Here is a 22080-nt window from a genome sequence, read left to right as displayed (position 1 = left end):
TCCGAGTAGCTGTTCAATATTAGGACCTGCAGCTATCACGGTAACCCTGTCGGCGTTCTTTTTCCAGTTACATCTGGATGCAGCTTTGTATGCCAGTGAATAACTACAAAATCTAAATTTGAATTCATGAAATTTAATTTTACGTCTCGAAGATTTTCTTTTGCTCTCTTAAGGAATGTACGATTGATCACTAGGTCATTTGGATTTAAATTTACTGCATCTACATAGGCTGTAAATAAATGAACAACATCTTTATACCTAATATGGCATTTGTCTAACTGATGAAAGGCAAGCAGATATCAATAGTTGTCAAGCTTTTTTGCATTGTGGTAGATCAGCTGTAGAAAACAAAAGTTCAACAGGTTAGGGTAGATACCCATTTCGGTTTTTTAAATCTTGTGAATCGCAAGAATTTGTCAATAATAAAGGACTATATACTGAAATAGAAGAAAATTAATTTAAAGCATAGATTTCTACACTACTCCGATCTGGATATTTTTTTAAAACTTATATTTTAGCTATAGAAAATACAGTATATTTTTATGTTAGCAGTAATCGAGGCTTTCTCGAAATTTACATTTTAAAAATTAAAAATTGCATAAGAATTTAGGTATGTTTATAACTAAAGAACAGCGAATTAAAATATACTTAAATTTATAGCACTGAAACCTTGCGACTCTATTTGACACACCTATTACATACACAGGGAATTTTGTAAATCAACACCCCCAAAGCCTGAAGGAGGCAATTTGTTGTTGTCAAAGATCGTTCATTAATGGCCTAGGTCATTCATTAATGGACTATAGAATCCCTTGTGTCCATCTTGATGCGAAGAAACGTTCTCCTGCCGCGTGGTTGGAACAAGCGCAGAAGAGCCATACGCTTACGCTTGACCCAAGGCCATTGGTGTACATTTTATTCTTTGTAACATGTTAAATTTTACAGAATGAAAGTGAGAGAATGGTCTATCTGGAAGTAGCAGCACCTATTGAGGTTCAAAGTTACTTTAAATATAAAACGTTAGAATATTTTTACATAAAAATGAGAAAATCCGCAATTTTTTCTTCGAAACTCAAAAAAGGGGCCCCTAGGGGCACGTGTTAATATTCATGGACTGACTTTAAATTTTGCAAGGATCATTTATTTGTACAATGGAACAAATTGAGGGGGCGTCGTGTAAAATATCTGCAACTTCATAAATAAGGACCACCCTAATATATATATATATATATATATATATATATATATATATATATATATATATATATATATATATATGTGTGTGTGTGTGTGTGTGTGTGTGTGTGTGTGTACGTATGTATGTATGTATATATATATATATATATATATATATATATATATATATATATATATATATATTAGCTGTACCAGACGCGCGTTGCTACGCCAACAAAAAAAATACATCATTATACTGATTTTCATGACAATCGGTTGAACGGGGCAGAAGTTGCTACTCTGCAGTGCCACCTGGTGGCTAGTGGCTTCAATGAGCATATTATGCACCTTCTCCGTGGAAAAATACATACATATAGCAATTTTCATAATAATCGGTCCAGGTATCAAGTAAAGCCGTGACTATACTCAAATTTTGTACTCACGCAGTTTGCAAGATCAATCAATCGCTAAAAATATCAAATAGAAAAAGATTTAAATCCCCCCGTTGCATGAAAAACCATGAAACAATAAAGAAAGAATTTATTTGTTCAAACTCAAGAAAAATGGCAACAGCTAACTTCTTATCAATGAGATCTTTCACGCGAATTAATTTCTGCAGCCGATAATTTTATTCGTATTTATCCAATGGATTGTGACTTAAATTGGAATAAAAAAGGAACTATCGATCGGATTTTTTTCGAACTGGTCTATAAACATTCCCAGTACCAAAAGTAACAAACGGTGAAAGTTTCAGCCAAATCTGTCGGGTAGTTTTTGAGTTCATGGATGACATACAGACATTCATTTTTATATATATAGATTAGCAATTGGAATTGCTTATTATCCTCACTTGACTGCTATTGACGTTCCGATTTCTTTTTCAATGTTCCCACGTAATGATCATCTCTAGTAATATATAAGACAACACCTCATCCATAATCGTAATGTATTTCAGTTGTTAAATATATTTATTTATTTTCTTTAACACAAACTGCCGAATGGCAACACCTAATTGTTGAAAAGTAAAAGACGCACGAGATCGTGTTCGATAGATTTCTATTTTAATGTCGCACTACTAACGTGCTACGATGCCATCACAATTCAGATTGCGAAAACACTTTTTGACCGCAACTGGCCAGCATTCAAATGAAAAGGGCCCGAAGGCCCATTGCCAGACGCAGATTTTTTTTTTCTTTTTTAAAATTTTTGTGCGTGTTTGAGTTGAGTTCAATATGGCAGCACTGAGAGTTTTTACAGAAGATTCATTGTTGTAATGAAATTGTTAAAAAAGGAGAAGGATCAAACACGAAAATCACCAAAATATGCAATGAAGAAAAGCTCGGGTTTTCAGCTTAAAAACGTAGTTTGCTCGAGAACTTGAAATATTCACTTTCGTCTCTTTCTTCCCTGTGCTCATCATACATAAGTGCTCAAATTTATTTTATTTGAGAATGATTTCGACAACACAGAAAGACAAATAAATCGGTTTTGCATGTTAAACAGGACACGCTGTTTATCACAAAAAAAAAAAAAAAATGTTCATTACGTGTTAAAGAAGCATGTACGTACCTAACTCATGTCTGCTGACTAGTTTTGATATTCTTGATCGAACTGCAATACCACCGCATGCAAATAAAGTTCCAGATATCCAGGCTGAAAAAATTATATTATTGTAGCGTACTGATAACATATATTTCACTGCAAATATAAATAAAGCTTTCAATCTCACTAAAAAATACATTATGTGTGGATAGCTTTATCGATGATTGGTTATGAATATTGAAATTATTGGTAATGAACATTATATCTCTAAATCGAAAAAACTTATTTTCGTAAAATTATAATTTTTCCCCTACAACATTTTCATATCTCCATTACAGCAGCCACCGAAGTGTCCAATCTTTCTGTACTGTTACTGAAAATTTACTGTAAAAAGTACTGGCATCCATGTTGTTAGTATTGTTTTCGTAAAATCGTATTTCACTGTAAAATATTATCATAAAAAAAATAATTGCGGCTGATTGTCCAGAACAAAATATGTTCAATTCATCAACAAAACAGCTTGGTTATTTGAGAGAGCAATTTTCAATTCAATTCGAAAAAACGACAGTTCAACGTTTTAAACTTGTTAGAACTTTAATTAGAAACTAGAACATATGTATAATAAAAATTTAGCGAAAAGAAGCTCATTTCGACATTTAACATCGACGGCGGACGAACATAAGAATAGCCACGAGCCCATACAGCAACACCCTTTTTGTAGAAGTCTCAGTGTTGCCAACAAATAATTCAGAAACTATCGAGTGCTCGTAACAAAATATTACATGCGTTTGACTTCAATCTAAAGCTTTCTACTGTACTTTAAGCTGTACGCCTCAAAGCGTACCGACTTTGCTAATTTTTGCGAAATTGGAGCACACAAAAAACTGAATCATACACAATATAACTTTTTCTTGCTCCCAAAAAAGCTCTTTCCCTGCTCAGGTAAAACTTAAGTATTTTAATTTTACCCCCAGAAAAGATATAGGGTCATCCCACGGAAAACAGCCACAACTCATATATTTCATTAAAAATAATAACTTAAACGGGTAATAAATAAAATTTTGTTGTTTAAGAATTCACAAACGTATGTGATTTTTAAAGCAAAAAGTTTTTTCTTTAACTTTTAAAATGATTACTTTAGAGCAAATTATATGATCTGTCCCGTGAAGGAAAAATCGGCTGGATTTTTTTCGTGGAATGGTTTAAAACCTAATTTTTTATAACGGTTTAAATTAATGTTTCTCAACAATGGGATATGTTTCCTTTAGCCTACTATTCCTTTCAAAACCTGCGATTTGTTTCGTCATGACTACAGTATAATTTCGATTTATACCCTCAATTTAATATTTTCAATGGTCTGGATTTGACTGCATTGGATATCTATTATTCTCAATTTAACGTATCCTTGATTTAACGATAACTTTTTTCGTTCCCTTGACAATCTTTAAATCGGGGTGATATTGTATATTATTAGAGCTAAAATATTTACTAACTCATACAGAATATTACAAGGGGTTTAATTTAGATTACCGGCACATGACGCATGCAAATAAGTTAAATTTTAATTGAAAAATTATTTAAATGAGTCAGGAGTACATTTGTATTAAACGTAAAGATAAAAAAAAATGTGCTTACTCTTGTCTGATAAAATTTTAAGCTCTATGACAAAATGTTGATGAAGTTAGAATCTAATTCTCTCGCAAGTGCCGTTGGAATGGCCCTAAATATGATAGTACGTCGTTTATTTAAGATACATTCAAACCTGTTTTTGTGCGGTCTTTTTTTGACCAATCACGATTGCTTATTGTTCTCACTTGACGGTCATTGGCGTTGTGGTTCCTTTTTCAGCTTGGACCAGGGGCCTCTGCAGCATCACCGCCCACCGGCCACCGGTCCTGAGCACTGTCCCCCGGTAGCCGTTTCTCCTGGTCGGTGGCGTACATGTCTTACACACACACACACACACACACATCCTTACGCACACACACACGCCTAAGTGCATCACACAGGTCTAAGTACACACACAAGCCTATACATGCACGCACGTGCGCCTGCACACACAACTATACGCACGTAACCGCCCAGGAGGAGGGGCAGGCTTGGCGGGACACACACACACAGGAGCTATTTCGAAACAATAACTCCAATGAGTAGGGTCCTATCGTGATTGCGAAAAACATAATTTGAATTCAAAATTTCAGAAATCAAATTACTTTCATTCCTTTTTTTTTTTTTTTTGCGATCTTTTTGTGCGGTATATGAACATTACTGTATGTAACGAGCGGAAATAATTTATAAAACGAGTGCGAGGTAGTATCTTCAAGTGGCGACAGGGGCATTCCGATGGGAAGTCGCTGTGACTCCCCAAAAATTTCCTTATTCGGGAAGTTTTTCGAAAGTCGAAAATATTAGCATCACTTGATTTGTTTTGATTTCATTTAAATGTAACTTTTTAGGTTATTTTCCTCGTAAGACTTTTTATGCAGTCCCTATCCACCGCACTGAAAAAATATTTTTTAACTGTGTTGCGAAAACAACTTTTTATAGCTACTCGTGATTCTCGACTCCAATTTTTTTTACGCGATTTTTTATGCGGTCCCTATTCACCGCATAAAAACAGGTTTGGGTGTACATACAATACAGTTGAACTCGCTTAATACGATCACGTTTAATACGACATCACGGCTAAAAGGAACATTTCGTTCGTTAAGTTTGGTTTGCTATCTATTTACATTAAAAAATTCACGTCTAACACGTACATTAAATTGAAAATATCGGCTAAGACGAACAAAAATTTCTGATCTCTTTACTTAAAATGTTCGTGGTTGAAAACTGTTCATCTTCCATTGTGGATTACTACCTATTCCGCGCGATTGTCGATTATTATCTTCCCTTTTAAATATTTTCCAAACACATTCTTTTATAAGAAATAAGTGATTTTTTCTGAATATATTAATAGATTACAGTGTATGTATTATTAGTAATCATTTTTAAATGTAATAAAGCATTACTTCGTTTTTTCACAGTATCACTCATTTACAGATGTTACAAATAAAGGCTAATACGAATAAATTCCTGGATTTTTGACATTTCGTATTAACCGAGTTCAACTGTATTTATTGAAAATATGAAGAACAGCTTTATTCTAGAGTCGATCCTCTATTTTTAAAACCTCAAAGTCTTTTAAAAGAAGTGAAAGATTTTTTACCGTAAAATATAAGCCATTCGTATACGGTGACTGAAAATATGACCATTTTTGCCATAAGTGACAGTATTCCAACCAATCCGACTGCTGCTTCATGCACGAGTAGCCTCTTGTTCAACATCGGGACCAAAGCGAGAGTCGTTACGGCATTCAACGAGCTGAACGATGCTGTCGTGTAGGAAAAGCGCGGCACTTGCCATTTGAAAACGTGCCTCGTGTAAGGAAAACCAATTGCTAGGGAACCTGAAAAATATGTTAGATAGTTAGAATGCAGAACTCTGGTGCTTAAGAAATTAGAGAAACTAATTCAAAAATAAAATGCAAGATCGAATTTCGATGAGAAATTTCCATTTTTATGCCTCTGAAAACATTTCGGCTGCGAGGGAACATAACATCATATGAAGCGTCTCGCTGAAAAACTAGTTGTCCCCTAAATTCAATATTTGCGCAAATGCGTTTTTTTTTTTTTTCTCTCTCTCAGTTATTTTATTGTATGTCAAGTTATCACGAAATCAAAGGAGAAGTGGACATTCATATTTTACGTATTTAGATGCACTTATAACATTTATGGTGTTTTGTTTTTAATTCAAATAAAATTTTCACAATTTGATACTAATACGCTAGTGAATATTTTTAGGGATGTGTGCAGTTAGGTAACAAAAGTTTACCATATAGTGTGGCAAAATAGAAAAGAAAACGACACAAAGTCAGGGTTATATACACCCGTGTTGGGATTATGACTGCCCTCTCATGTTTGAATGTGAAAAAGCTTTGAGAATTATTATCCCTGATGTATTGTGATTGTGATACATTTATTGCTTGAACATTCAGTCCATGTTCGGTATAAAAAACTATATTTAAAGTAAAAGAAGATTCTCTGCGTAGCGCACTGCGAGAAGTTTGGTGGTATATTATGCCACCAAAACACGGTAAAATTCAGTGACATTGTTAAGATTGTAGTCGTAAAATCGGTACCAATTTTTTTTTAATATCCCTCCAATTTTTTAGCAGTGTAAACCAAATATTTTTATTGAAAGAGATAGACTTCCACATTTCAAAGGACAACAGTCTTTGGTAACAATGCTTAAGTGGCTTTCAAATCCATTGGTAAATCTGAAAGTAAATTAATGATTTGCAAGAACGTACCCATATGTACGAGCTTGATTGAAAAACTGACAAACAGCAACAGCCAAATTTGTAGTCTAAGATTTCCGGCTCTTGGCTTAATACAAGTCCTAAAGCTTTCTTTGATATTGTCTTGTTTAAAAATGTCGTTGAACATCTGCTTCTTTGTGATGTCAAACCTCCTGGGTTTAGTTTCCAGGACGATGAATCGAACCCAGAGTAAGCCTAAGGCAAAACTGCAAGCACCAATGATCATCACTGGTAAGTATCCACCAACTTTGAACACTTCACCACCAATCAGAGATCCCAGAGGAGTGGCCAAAATAGTAAAGAATTCCAAAACAGCGAAACGAACTTGTCTTGACCTGCACAAAAGAATTGCTCTTTGTTAGACATTAAGAAAGATAAGCTTTTGTAAAATATACAGAAGAAATAAAATACATATTTTAATAAGATCATATTTTTCTAACATTTGGCTCCCATATCTTTAATACTGTCCTTTCCCCATTCCCCCCCCCTTTTTTCCCACTCATTTTTCTCTATCTTCCTTTGTTTATTTTTACCTTTTTGTCTTGATTCACACCCCCCCCCCAATTTTCTTCTATTTATCTTTATTTTTCATTTTTTCGAATATTTTTTGTTTCTGTTTATTTTATTTCTTGGTTTTCCATTCTGCTTTTCCTTTCTTGCGGTTCACGGTTACTGACAATTTCTTTTCTTTTTTTTTTTAAGCTTCGGCTTAATCCTTGTCCAATTGAATTCTTTCTTTCTGGGTTCGTACCTAAGAGAAAGCTCCTGGCCTTTGCTTGCATTCCTATTGGTTCCTGATCGGTTTATAACTTTGTCATTGGTGTTTGGCTAATCCGCTGTTTTTATCTTTTAAGCTGCATGCTTATCTGCTCTTGGCTTTTGTCGGATGTCTTTTCATCCATAAGCTCATTATTTTTTGCATTGAAAAAGGCGTTCCCTGTAACGCCGAAACACGTGTCTGCTGTAATTTACAAATTTGTGCTTCTACTTACGTTGTTTGGTTTGACTTTACATATTTTAATGTCTAAATTTTCAACTGCACAGGATGAGTCGTGATTTCCTCCAGGGTTTAGCAGACTTATTAAAACGAGCATATTACAAACAAAGAAACAACGTTGAATTTACTGGAGAAAGAAGCTGTACAAGATTTGTTCTTCACATGTTCGATATGTGTATCTTTCGTAACACGGCAGATGTCACAGAGCCTGATTACCGCAGGGGCATGTGGGGCACAGGCTCCTCCTCTTAGACTTCAGGGGGCCCAAAATACCCTTAATTTACCATGCTAATTAAAATTAAATAATGATTTCACTCAGAATCTAGAGTACAATTATATCATTGATAGTTTTGCAAATGCCAAAACAAGGAAAAAAATCTATTTGTTGATAAAAAAAATTTCCCTTAAAATTCCCCCCTTCCCTTGTGATCTCTTTGCAAATCAGAAAACCACTCCAAATTTAGTCTGTATTTACTATTAAAAGTTATATCATAGATAATTTTGGTGTTTACAGTTTACTGCAACGGGCAAAGTTTAACCACATTTTATTTATTTATCGTATACTACTATATCTCATCTACTTTTTAATGTACAGTGACTCCCAAAAGTCTTCGTACACCTACGACTTTCAACGAAATAGGCCCCAATCCATTGGTTAGAATTAATATTTCAGAATAGGTATTTAATTATAAGATCTATGATCAATTTTTAACAAAACTACATGAAAAGTCTTTCAAAAATATTAAAACTTAATTTTTTAAAAACCAAAAAGTGCCGGAAATTTTATCTCACAAAAGTCTTTGTACACTTTATAAAATGTCTATATATTTTTGAATAATCTAACTTTTGATTAAGTTATTAATTAGTAGGATATCATATAGTATTAATAACACCTTTTAAACGTCTGGCAATAGATTTCATTCTATTTCTTTCTTTCTTTCTTTTTTTTTTTTTTTGCGTAATTTCTGAGTAAGTGTTCAACCACACTTCGAGTCTTACTGTTTCTAGTTCTATTTTCGTTTTAAAGCCCTATTTTCGTAATCTAGCCTCCAGATATCTCTAAATACGTTACATTAAATTAAAATCTGGAGATTGAGGGGGTATTTTCTAAACTTTAGGACAATTTTCGAGGAACTAGATGCAAACGTTGAAAACCGTGTGCTTCTTATCGTTATCTTGATAGAAAACAAAGTTTTTTTTCCAATAACCAAACTTTTGGCTAAGAGTTCAAAATTGGTTTTTAAAATATTTAAAGGAACAACATGATTCATTATTTCTTCAAAAAATTACAAACTACCAAGTCCTGATGCTGATATGCACCCTCACACTAGAGCACCTCCACCGTCCTGATTAACTGATCCAAATAAGTTCTTAAGATTAAGTTCTTAATTTTTTCTTCTCCTTACAGTTATACAACAATTTAACCAAAAAATTTTGAATTAATTTTTATCTGTAAGTAAGACGAGATTCTAAAACGTTTTTAGCTTATTTATCATTGATTTTGCGACGAAAAGCGTAAGCTTTTTGTTTTTCGCACGATCAAGAAAATTTCTGCGGGAAGAGGTCCCATTTAATCCAGCTAATCAGAGAACTTGGTGAACAATTTTAGGTGGAAATTAAATGTAAAATGTTTCATTTAACTCTGCAGAAACTTTTACAGCACTCAAATGTGTAATTTTTATAAATTTTTTGACTTTAAATCTCCGATCACGTATTGTCAACTTTGCCGGTTGACCTTTTCTTACCTTATTTCCGGTCCGATTCCTTTCTTTAAAGCATTTTATCAAGCACTTTACTATACGAACAAATAAATTAACTAATTTAGAGACATTTCAAACCAATTTACCACTACTGTGGGAAAAAAATTCAAATTTTGAATGATGTTTGCTGTTTTTTACGAATACCAGTCATTTTACAGTAATAAGCACAATATTAAGGAATAAATAAACAAAAAATTAAAGCCAATGACTTATAAGGGTCGACACAATGCAAAAATATTAATAAAACGGCATATGATAATTTTAATCATGAATTTATTCGAAAATATTTGAGTGTACGATGACTTTTGTGGCGTGTTATTTCTCTGTCTCTTTGTTTTCTGACCCATTTCAAAAAGAAGATCCGTCAATATTTTCAGAAAACCAATGGATTGTATTTAGAATGACATAGGAATGATGTGAAAAAAATATTGGACTTCATACTCCAATTCAGTTTCGAGTTATTTTGGTTTTATTAAAAAATTTCAAAGTGTACGAACACTTTTGGGAGCCACTGTATATATTACATTGTGATATGAGATACCACCAAATTTAGTATAGTTGTGTAAAAACGCAAGTATCGAAATATTTTATGGTTTCAATTTAAAAAAAGCAGGAATGAGGAAGGGGGGATGGATTTTGTGCCCTGTGTCTTCAAAAATCTTAGTCGGGTCCTAGGGGGGCCCTGAAATAGAAAGGTACCCCACATGTCCAATGTCAGGATGATCGGGCTCTGGATGTTTAGTCTAAATTTTCTTTTGTCAAGTCTTAATTAAGTCGAGTTCTTGTTTCATCCACTATATTCATTTTTCAGTAAGATAGGACCCCCTCCCCCTTCCCTCCCTCCAACCCGTATGTAACAGACGTTCGCATTTCCTCAGTAACGAGCCTCCGAGTTATTCCAGTACTAAAAAAAATTGAAAATTTGTGACCAAAATTCATTTAGATATTCAAGTATAAAGTTCGAAAAGACCGTGCAGAAGATGAGATTGGAACATATCGCTCTTTCAGACGAATGCCATGTTGTCGAAGGAAAAAAAAAAACAACATTACAACAGCAAACAAAATACTAATATTTTGCATTGCTGTTCAAAAATAAATGCAAATGTTATACTATATTACGTGAAAATACACTACAAAAGCTCGTATAAATGGTAAAAAAACACTCTATGCACATAAAAAATTTTAAACCCTTGTTAGCCGCTATATTTTTCCCCAAAAGATATATTACTGACTGCGAGTGTAAAGTGGTATAAGTCACAAAGCGCTGTGTTTCGTTTGTCGGTGGACATTGGTCGTATAAATCTCAAAGTATTGAATTGAAATTATTTTTTCATGCTTCTTATTTCCCTAAATGTAATGTAAGCGCTGGAAAGCCATATAAAAAGTTAGATTTCGTTTTTTTTTTGAGCAATCACGATTGCTTATTGTTCTCATTTGACCGTTTTTGGTGTCGGTGCCTTTTTCAACTTGGACCAAAAGCCTAGCACCACCGCCCACCGTCCTCTGCTGACGGCGCGGCGCGGCTGCTCCGGTTTTGAGCTACCCGCTTCTCCTAGTCGGAGGCGTCCATGTCCTACACACACGCACGTTCACACACATACACACACACGACTTCACACACATACCCTCACATACGCCAACGTGCATACACACAGGTCTACGCACACACACAACTATGCACACGTAACCGCCCAGGAGGAGAGGCAGGCTTGGGGGGGGGGGGGGGAGCCGTTTCTAGAAACAATAACTCCAATGAGTAGGGTCCTGTCTCAGTTCGTGATTGCGAAAAACATAATTTGAATTCAAAATTTCAGAATTCAAGTTAATTTTTTAATTTTTTTTTCCACTACTTTTTCTTTTTTTCACTTCAAACTTTTCACAGTGAAACTCTGCACCTCTTTCTAACCAAAGTATGCATCTAGGACTAACGGTTGTGAAAATAGAAGCCTAGCGGGTTAAACGGTGACTCGCTATACATACTGACGTTTCGTTCGCATAGCGCTACCGGTCGCAACCGGTTGGTTGACAACATGGCAGCTAATGACGTCAGCGGTTATTCATCGGTTGTTCACCAACCGAAGCTTCATCGAACGCTTTCGCTTGATACGTGGTTGCTTGCGCAGACGAATAACACGCAGGTGAAAAATACTTATTATTGGTCAAAAATGTCTCGCGGTTCAATTAACCAATCAACCAGCTTAAAACCTCCATGATTAGAATGACTTCGGAAACAACCAGTTAACCGCTCTATTAGAGCGCTCTGATTTTTCACCGGTCGACCGGTAACGCTATGCGAACGTAACCTGAAAGTAACACGTAAATAATCACCTCACCTTTCCGTGGTGACGTCTGACATGTAACTGTAGGTACCTGACATCATTATAATCAACCCTCCGCAACTCCCAGAAATTGTTGCACTTACAAGAAACCAATATGGAGAGGCATTGGGGAATGATGTAATGATGCACTGTAGTGAACTGTCGACTAAAACTCCACCTGTGGCAATTAAGAGGGGATACTTTCTGCTGTACCTGTCACTCCAAGGGCCTACAAAAAATAATAGTAGTTAGAATTCAGGGTGAAAATTTTTCAAGTATCTTTGCAGTTTCCAAGAAGCAAAACGACAAACTGCTATTTCCACAAGATGGCCTGTGGTGTTCTTAAGTGTTAATCTCTTTCAAAGTACATTTTGTTTGAAATTTCCCAGATATCAGACAATGGGCAGCGTGTTATAGTTTGACCACGATGAGATGGCAAGTGAACTGGAAGAGGAAACGGACAACTTCATTTTATAATTCTATTTCTATTCAAGAGTCACAACTGACTTCAACTGTATTTTATGTCGAGGCATTTTATAATTGATAAGATAAGCAAGATCGTGCGAGCAGTAAACACTTTGCTGCTTGCACGTGTCGCCGATCCTACGTATTACAAAATGAAGTGGTACGTTTCCACTTTTAGTTCACGCGCCACCTCTCCGTGATCAAGCCATATCTCATTTCGTAACAACTTTAAATTATAGTAGCCAACAGTTGCAAGGTGAAAGAAAAGAAAAAACTTTTGCCGCACGTATTTTCATTCATCAGCTCACTTCTTTTGCTTTGAAAAAGGGGTTCCTTGTAACCCCGAAACACGTGTATGCAGTTCTTTGCACATTTGTGCGCTTTAAATGTTACATTTTCTTTTCCTTTTTTGCAATAAGGCATTTCTTTATTTCTTAACTAACAGGTTTATCTCGATGGGAATCACTAAAGAAAACGGGATTTCATTTTTACGAGTTAGACCTTGCTCTGGAAATGCTAAACAGTACACTTCTTATTATTCGCGCAGCCTGATTTTTCTATCATTAATAAAGGTAGATACAATTACAAGTGTGCAGCTCTATGTGGATCTCGTTCTACAATGCATGTGTTGCATGGAAACTTGATAGATATGTTGATTTGCCGCGGTGGTATGATCGGTAAGGCACTGGACTCGTAGCTGGAGGGTTCCTGGTTCGATGCCAACCCGTCGACGATACTCTAAGTTCAATAACGCCGACTGGGTCACGTTAAATATGTCGCGATCGCAAAGTCCTCCAAGTTTCCATTTCAAATACCTCTGGGGGTGCTGAACGAAGAGTTGTAAAACTTCTTGTTTGGATCAAAATTCTCGAATTGTTGAGACATAGTACTTCGACATATCGTGTGCTCTCTGAGTTAAATAGGTCTCCTACCCTAGAAAACATTAAGAAAATACTAGCCAAAGTTTTACTGCCAGGTTCTTAGCTTCTGACCTTAAATTGGGCAGCATTGTCTACTAGGGCTCGGATACCCGAGTGATTTAAGCAACAACAATAGTAACATATGTATGTAGACCAGGGAATAATAATAAAATATTAGCTGGAGTTTTTTACTGCCAAGTTCTTAGCTTCTATCAGTCAAACAATTATTTTGGACGATGAAATTGATAATACTGTGTATGTTTAGAATTTAAAATATTCCGTTTTGTAAATACAGAAATATCCATTGTGTGAGGAAATTAATTCTAGAATATGTTAGAACAAATAGTTTAATTTATTTTAAAATATTTTGATATGTAATACGTAATTATAGTCTGAGTTTTTCTTGATCTGAGAGAATTTCGCAGTAACTGAATCAGACGTTTTCCAGGAAGCATTTATTATCTCTTAGTATTTTTATTAATTTTTTTATCTTTCGCGCTGTTTCGGCTTATCAATATGTTTGTGTTGAATAATTTTTATTTATAGATTACATGATTTTAAACAGAAAATAGTAATTTTTCTTTTCTATTAAATTTTAAAATTAGACGAGGCGACTGTTCTGCTTCAGCTTCATTACTTTATATTCATGAAAAAGTTTCTCCCATTAACGGTCAGATTTTTCTATCAGATATGTGTCAAAAGAGTTATATATATATATATATATATATATATATATATATATATATATATATTTCAAATACAAATTCAGATAAAACTGAAAGAAATAAAACAAAAATGTATTGTATTGTCAGCTCAAAGATGCTAGAAACAAAAACAGTGCAAGCATATTCAAGAAAAACATGAGATACAAAATGCAAAATGCCACATTACAAAAAACATCTTGGAAGGACACAAAAAGAAAAACGTGAATAAAGGACTGATGCATCATCAAGGGGAAGATCAGCCCCTTTATTCGCAAGGGGCACACATTTTTAATTCTATTAAGCACGAGGGAAGGTACTCGAAACGATGTAAGACATAAATTATTGGAGCTCCCCTACTGTAAACCTTTGTTTTTTTTTATTTTACTTTCGTTGCTGACCTCATGGCAAAAAAGTTTTTGAATCACTGCACTATGCATTGATTCTAAAACTACAGATTCTAGATACAATTCAAATTTAAATTTTAGGACGATTTTTGTAGGCAGAATAATTTAAAGAAAAAAAGGCAAAAATAACTTTACCAACAAAACTGGCGACAATTAGGGCAGGTATTGTAGATATCATGACAAAGATGTTGTACAAATTATTTCCATAAGTGACTGCAGCTATTTGTTCATCAGTATTGTCATCGCTCTCCAATTCATTGCAGATGTCCTGGGAGAAATTGAGTGACACTCGACATGCTCTGTCGTGGAATAAGCTCTGCAGTGAAATGAGACGCACGTTGTAGCCAAACATAATGAGGAATAAATAAGGTTCGATGGACAGTTGCTTTATTCCATCTTTTATCTTGGCCGACAGTGGCTTCTGCATCGTCTTGCGAGTTAATGATGTGGCTGAAAAGAAAAACTTGTGATGAGATATTCAAACTGAAAGAACAGAAAAGCATTTCGTTTTATTCACTTGACAACTATCAAAAGTGTCATTAATTTTTACATGTGTTTTGAATTTAATGAGTCAAAAAGTAACATTTGAGGTATGCGGTGCTCTTTTTTACCGCGTCATATTTGTTCATGCTCAGTTTTACGAACTTTTTGGAACCACGAAAAGTGTTCGTAAAATCAACAGTTCATAAAATCGAAAAGCATTATTTCAACAAATGACATTTTTGGACACTGTGATGTTCTGTTTATATTGAAGAATGGACTTTTCCACAACTATTGCTTTTTTTGCTATAAATCGTTTTTGCAATACACTCATACAAATTTCTATGATGCATTCAATAAAAAACTATTTAATGCACATATTCTCAAAAATTTTTGTTTCTACATTCATTTATTTGCAAATTAGACGCAAAACGCCGGTTGTACCTTAGCTTTTTGAGGTCAATGTACTACGATAGTAGCTCAATACCATTCAACATCAATCACCCATCTCTACTAACCCAAAAAGAAGTAAACATAGGCCTACTAACTACTAAACTAGTAAAAGTTACTAGATTTCTTAATTTCATCATTTCGTAATGACAAAAATACGATATTGCATCACATCAAAGTACAAGATGTAAAACATGTTAATTGATGCGACGCACGTATTGGTATCGAACACAGCAAAAGGTATGCATGACGTATGCGAAAAATATTTTTTAACTGCTCAAAAATGTCAGTTATTAATTACCTGATAAAACAACCTTTTTCACACTGCAAAACTTTATTATTAAAAGAAAATTGCTGCATAAACAAAAGTTTATCAAGGATTAAAGTTCCGATCCATTTTACAAATAGACAACATTGTTCATTCTCATAGAAATTCGCATCGTTGGAAAGAAGAAACTTTGCTCTAATATTCTACAGAACTGCAATCTTTTTCTACGCATTTTTGTAGACGGTGGTCAAATTTCTGTATTCCAATGTCGTAAAACAACGCTACCAATTCGTTGAGAAAGAGTTTCACTGTTTATTTGACTTCATTAGAACTCCAGAACCGTTGACCATCAAAGTGTTTCTTTAACTTAGAGAACAAGTGATAATCACTACGTGCGAGGTCCGGAATGTAAAGTGGGAAGGGCTTGACTGTCCACCCAACACAGTCTACTGACGTTCTTCTATTCCATTCCTCATCGTAGAAAACATCCGGCACTAAGCTCCCTGCACCATTTTCGGAGTGTTGACCGGACATGCACCTCTGTCCACTGACTACAAATATCCAAGAGTGGAATCCCTTTGGCAGGCAGCAAGCGAATTGTGGAAAGAATTTTGCACGTTGATCCACAACAACGGGAATCTTCCCCTCGGACTTGGGCTTCTAAGTTAAGATTAAACTGCAGAGCGAAACACCGCTGAATGTGTCGCGAGTGGAGAGCAGCTGTACACAGCGATATTGCCGGACTTATTTCTGGATGAATCTTCGCCTTTATTTTACTCATATTTATTTTAAGTAGCTTCACATGTGGTCAAAATTCACCCAATTGTATTTAATATTCTTTTTGCCTTTTCAAATCGATCTGATTTATAGGTCTTTTAGAACTCATATACTCATGTTACAAATGAGGTAGTAAAAAGCAAAGGGATGTAAGTGCCAAAATTCAAAATTTGAAGATAGCGGCTACAAATGGTAGGAAATCCTGTCAGATGTTTTGTGGAAAGAGAGTAAAGATCGCTAAAAGGCGCTACTACACAACATGATTTTGAAAAAATTTCAACGAAAGTCTGCTTAGGATTCGAACTTTAAATGCGTTTTACTCAAAATTATATAGTGTCTTTTTACGTCCCTTTGCTTCTCACAGACTCAAGTGTTTTCCATCTGCTTTCAGACAAATTAATCTAGTAGATGTGACTCAACAATGTGCTCATACATCCGACTTTAAGCAGTATACACCCATAGACTGCAACTGAAATTATTTTGAAATAATATATAATGTTAAAAAAAAAGAATGATGTATGCAACTTTATTTTTCTTCATAAGCAAGGAGTGAGTTAATTGATGCATAAAGTGAAGGGTCTTTTATGCAGCTAAAAGTTTACTCGGCATATTTTCCTTATTAATGTTGATTGAGACTAAAATATCCATGTATTGCAAAATGCTCTTTTTTTTTATAATATTAAATTTTTAATAAAATCTTTAATGCAACGGCACATGACTGACATATTTTGGTCATGTCAGGTAAATAGACATATGAAAAAATTAAAACTAAAAATTACACTTACCTTCTAATTATTCAATATAATATCAATGAATAAGTCACATTTTAAAAAACTTCACTTCTTCTGTGTGCATCTTCATTTTTACTTAAACCTCGAAAAGAATTTCACAGACAATACACATAAATATTTTTTTATATTCAGTTTTTTATTCCTTTTATTTAGAGAGAATTGTTTGGAGTAAGGGGTGTATCAGCGATCTTCCGCAAGCTTAGTGTCAAACAGAGAAAAAAGCTTACTGCTAACTGATAATGATGATCTTATCTTCTCGCCACTTTGTCAGACCTAATTTTTATCATCTCGATTCGATGATAAATGAACAAAAAAAAAAAAAAAACTGTATGTATCACCTGATTAATAACCATTAGAAAAATTATTTAAATCAATTGTGTACAATGATTTTATGTAAGCGAAATTAGTAGGACTGGTTGTTATAAGTGGGACCTTTTTGAGAACAGTTCGTTTGTGAAACATTATACAAAAGTTTTGAAACAAAAAAAAAATAAAATTATTGTCTTATTATATTTTACACATTATTAAAAAACAAAAGTTTATCATTATTTTATAAAATAATGCTTTAAATGTTCCTAACGTCTATATTTCTTAAAAAATTGGATTGGTGTTCCACTTACCCCATAGTAAGGGGAAAATATGAATTTCAATTGATATTGCAATAAATATCTTGAATGAAAAAAATTGACTTTCAACTTATCGTTTGCTGTTTGTAACTTCTTGTTGTTTATTTTTATTATGAAAAATTAAGAACGCAATTTTAATGATTTTTAGCTTTTTAGAATGGGTTTAATTATAAAATCGGAACTCATAATATGATTTCATTGTGTGATTATTTATAATCGGAATTTTTTCGTAGGGACAATAACTGCATTTAGTAGGTGAAAAAATAAAAGTAACAAACTTTGCCTCTCTTAATTCAACCCTGTTTTCGCCGTTTCGTGTTTCATTCTTCGGAAGAAACGTACCTTCCTGAAAACGGACGCTTCTGAAATGCTTGACCAAGTGCCGCATCTTCTGGATAACCGATTTAGTTAAAGTTTTTCTGTGACTAAATATTTCATAAGCATTGAGGTTTTATCTCATATTACATTTCCTAAGGTTTCTATACTATATGAAGGATTTAATATGTATGCAAAGTATTTAAAAGCTTGAAAACTTAGTGTCGAAATTGTAGTCACAGCCTTTCAATATCTCTAACATCCTTCTTCTCGTTTTGAAGAAGAATTTAGAAGTTGCTTAAATTCATCTGTGGGCCTCCTGGAATGAATTGGATTAGATAAGAGGAATTTGATTCGCATAAATGTTATTGCTCCTATAGTTCTTAGACCTAAGAATTGGTCCTATTCTTGTGTGCTAGTGTTTTCGTCTCAGTGGAGTGAGGCGGATACACACACGATAAGTGTTTTTGTTTTTCAAAAATTGCTTCGTCTTCGAGATCGTGAGGCCTGCAAGACTAATAATTCCTTGGACACGCTTTTTTGGTAGTGAGATGTAAGGGAAATAAAGAATTATGAGTAATGAATTTAAAACACTAAGATCAGATCCACTAATGTTTATGGACGAAACCCTACTGAATTATAGTTAACTTGCATTTGGCTAAAGTCTTTTTCAATTTCTGCTCCAGAATTTGGCAACACTGGGGTCCGATAACCATGATAAAAAATAAGCGATCGTTGTGGAGAGGAAGACAACATGCAAGAACATGAAACATAGTTTTTTTACATAGTTATATCAAGAACATTTAAGAGGGTCCGGGACACAAAAATCGTCAAATTCTGATTTTTTTTTTTTTTTAATCCTTTAAAAATCTTCTCTTTTTTTTTTTTTTTTTTTTTTTTGCTTGAAAGGACATTTGAATCTTGTTTCTATCTTAATTAGAACGAAAGATATAATTATTTTTGTTGCATGGATTTGACTAATATTATATTTAACTGTAAAACTTCAAACGCGTTTTTTACCATAATGCAATTTTCTCCGGGGTTTTTTTTCCCCCGCATTCTAACTCTTATAAGTCAAGAACTGATAAAGATAAAGTAATTAAATTTAGATCATATCTTTGTCTAACAGTTTACTTTGTACACACTGAAAAATGTGCATGATTTTTTGAAAAAAACAAGAAAAAAGAAAATTTGACCAAGAATATTTTGAGTTTTAGCAGGGTTGCCAACTTTGGAGAAACAATTTCAGGAGCATTTGTAGTGATTTTGAGGAGCAATTTGAAAATTTGCAGAACGGTTCGGTATTTTGTGTTGAAATCAATAAAAATACCTAAAACCAATTATCTAAAATTGTTTTAAAGCTTTAACAATCATTTTAAGTACTAGTATAAAAATAATTATTTTTCAATTAATTAAACAGCTTTAAAGACTACTTCAATCTTTGAGTACAAGTATTTTTATTGTCGCATATTTACATGTTTGACATGATAATACCAAAATATAAGCTTGAAAACGTTTGGCCTGGAAATGAGGAGCAAAATAATTTTTTGCGGAGTCGCAGAGTTTCGTCATTTTTGCAGAGCAATTCCGCAAAATGCGGAGCAGTTAGCAGCCCTGGTTTTAGCAGTTTAAAGCAACCCGATGTTTTTTAAAAAATAAATTAAGTTTAAATAATTTTTTTTAATATTTATCTTATTATTTTGCTTATTAAATAGATGGTGAATCAGTGCAAAAAATTTCAAAACTCTAAACTGTTTAATATATTTTTTTTTCAAAATGTGTCCCGGGCCCCCTTAACATACAAGATTATCCAAATGACGTCCCCGAATATTGTTTTAAAACCACTTCCAGAACTGTTGTTGCACGCTGTAGCGTGTCAGATTTAAGTGCATCAATAGCCATTGGGGTACGGAAAATCCTCACCTCAGTGTCGTCTCACCACTGCGTTTACTGAGGGTCATGGTATTGCGTGCCATATCATCGAAACGAATAATTGGTACGATATTCATTGACGGTATGGTCACGGAAGTGACATATGGAGAGTACTAGTGCGTCACTTAAGCACTGAACCTAGCCGCCTCAACATATCAGTTTGTACAGGCTCATGTAAGTTGCGGCTCGTCCCCTTTAAACTACTGACATCTTCAAGTGATTTGAAACGACGTGTTAAGATTGTATGACTGCATTGAATGCACAGAAGTTCACGGGGCACGGGATAGAGTGGCCCCCATGCAATTCAGACTTAAAAATGTACGACTTCTTCTAATGGGATTACATCAAGTAAAGAATCTACTAAAACTCCTCTAATTCACAACTGAACTTCGAATCGATCAGCAGAAATGCGATTGAAGCGCTTAATTCCGACACACTCCAGCGAATTGCGACAGAGTTTCGGTCATTTATACCGTTATTCAATAAAATAGGTTTCATGTTATTTTATGTTCTCAGTTTTCCACAAGGATGAAAATTCTATCAAGCTTTTGGACCACCGTGATCAATGTTAAAGTCCTTATTAATCATCATCTTCTTCTTCATGGATTAGGCTTTCAGCCTGATCCGGCTTCCTGGTCGACCGCGATCTCGTTTGCCTTTGGGTTGATAGTAGTAGACGGCCCTTGGTAGTCTTCCACGCGACATTCTCTCCATTTGATACGATAATCAGTAATTTTTCCGTTAAGGCTGTAGATATGTAATTCTTTTCGTATATCTTCGCTTCTTATTTTGTCTAGATGGTGCAATGTTTGACCGCTCGGAGAAATCGTATCTCCGCCGTCTGAATTCTGTTTGTTGTCTGGGAGTTCATGGTCCATGTTTCCGAGTCATAGAGCAGTGTTGGCACTGCCATAACCCTATAGAATTTGATCTGAGTTTCTCTTCTTGTCTTTCCTTTTAAGGTTCTCATCAGCGTGACACAAATATGTTGTCCTTTTTACAGAAATTATTTCGACCAAAAGATACACATAGTATATACGCTTGAAAAACATTTATGTATGTTTATATGTACAGGGTTCGGCAACTCAAACTCCTGTAGTTAAATAAGCAGTGACATAACAAGGAAAGATATATTCAGAAAAAATACTTTTATTTGTGACCAGAGAGCATGTCGTCTTCTATTGTTGACACATTGGCGAAGCCTTCCTCGAAAGTAGTCCATAATTGAAGGGCTCGGGGCAGAAATTTGACAAGCCACAAGGAGTGACTTTTCGATCAAAAGTTTTGTTTCTCATAATTAAAATTGAAATAAACATGACAATAGATTATGTCATTTGGAGAAAAACGTATCTGGATTTAGTGTAGAAAAGAATATGAAATGTATGATACCTTTAAAAAAATCTACAAATTTTTAAATTGGAAATTGTCCTACTGAAAAATTAGCATCATGTGGCATATCACATTCTTGCCCCGAGCCCTTCAATTATTTGTGTCATTTCTGTAGAAATTGGTTGACCCCCAACCTCACTTAGTTTGCTGCGCATCCGATTCATTTCAATTTCCGTTTTGTTTGCTCTTGCTTGGAATTGTGCGCCGTTAATGATCATTAAATGGTGGTAATCGGCATTGAAATTGTTGTAAATAGATTGCAGTCCTTAAAAATGCAACTGATTAAAAGAAAAAGTAATCGTACCTCCTATACTTTCGTGTTTTCCCATTCTGATGACGAAAAATACTGTAGAGTATTTGATTTTCACCAAGTAAGGTTTGTTTCAGTTATGCTTGAACATAATCT

The 22080-nt window shown here is 34.4% G+C and overlaps 1 protein-coding gene across 1 annotated transcript; it reads right to left on the bottom strand.

The window, feature by feature from the left end:
• Positions 1-2725: 2725 nt before the first annotated feature.
• On the bottom strand, positions 2726-17590 carry LOC129224323 (proton-coupled folate transporter-like). Its single transcript, XM_054858761.1, has 6 exons — positions 17407-17590; positions 14782-15096; positions 12169-12382; positions 7070-7413; positions 5927-6166; positions 2726-2829 (listed from the first exon to the last, which is right to left on the bottom strand). The coding sequence occupies exons 2-6, from the start codon at positions 15071-15073 to the stop codon at positions 2726-2728; spliced, it is 1194 nt and encodes a 397-aa protein (XP_054714736.1). The 5' UTR covers positions 15074-15096; positions 17407-17590.
• Between the last annotated feature and the right edge of the window lie 4490 nt (positions 17591-22080).

The sequence above is a fragment of the Uloborus diversus genome, chromosome 6 (genome assembly GCF_026930045.1).
Source record: "Uloborus diversus isolate 005 chromosome 6, Udiv.v.3.1, whole genome shotgun sequence".
In the NCBI taxonomy this organism is placed as follows: Eukaryota; Metazoa; Arthropoda; class Arachnida; order Araneae; family Uloboridae; genus Uloborus; species Uloborus diversus.
This window is presented reverse-complemented; position numbering and strand designations above follow the sequence as displayed.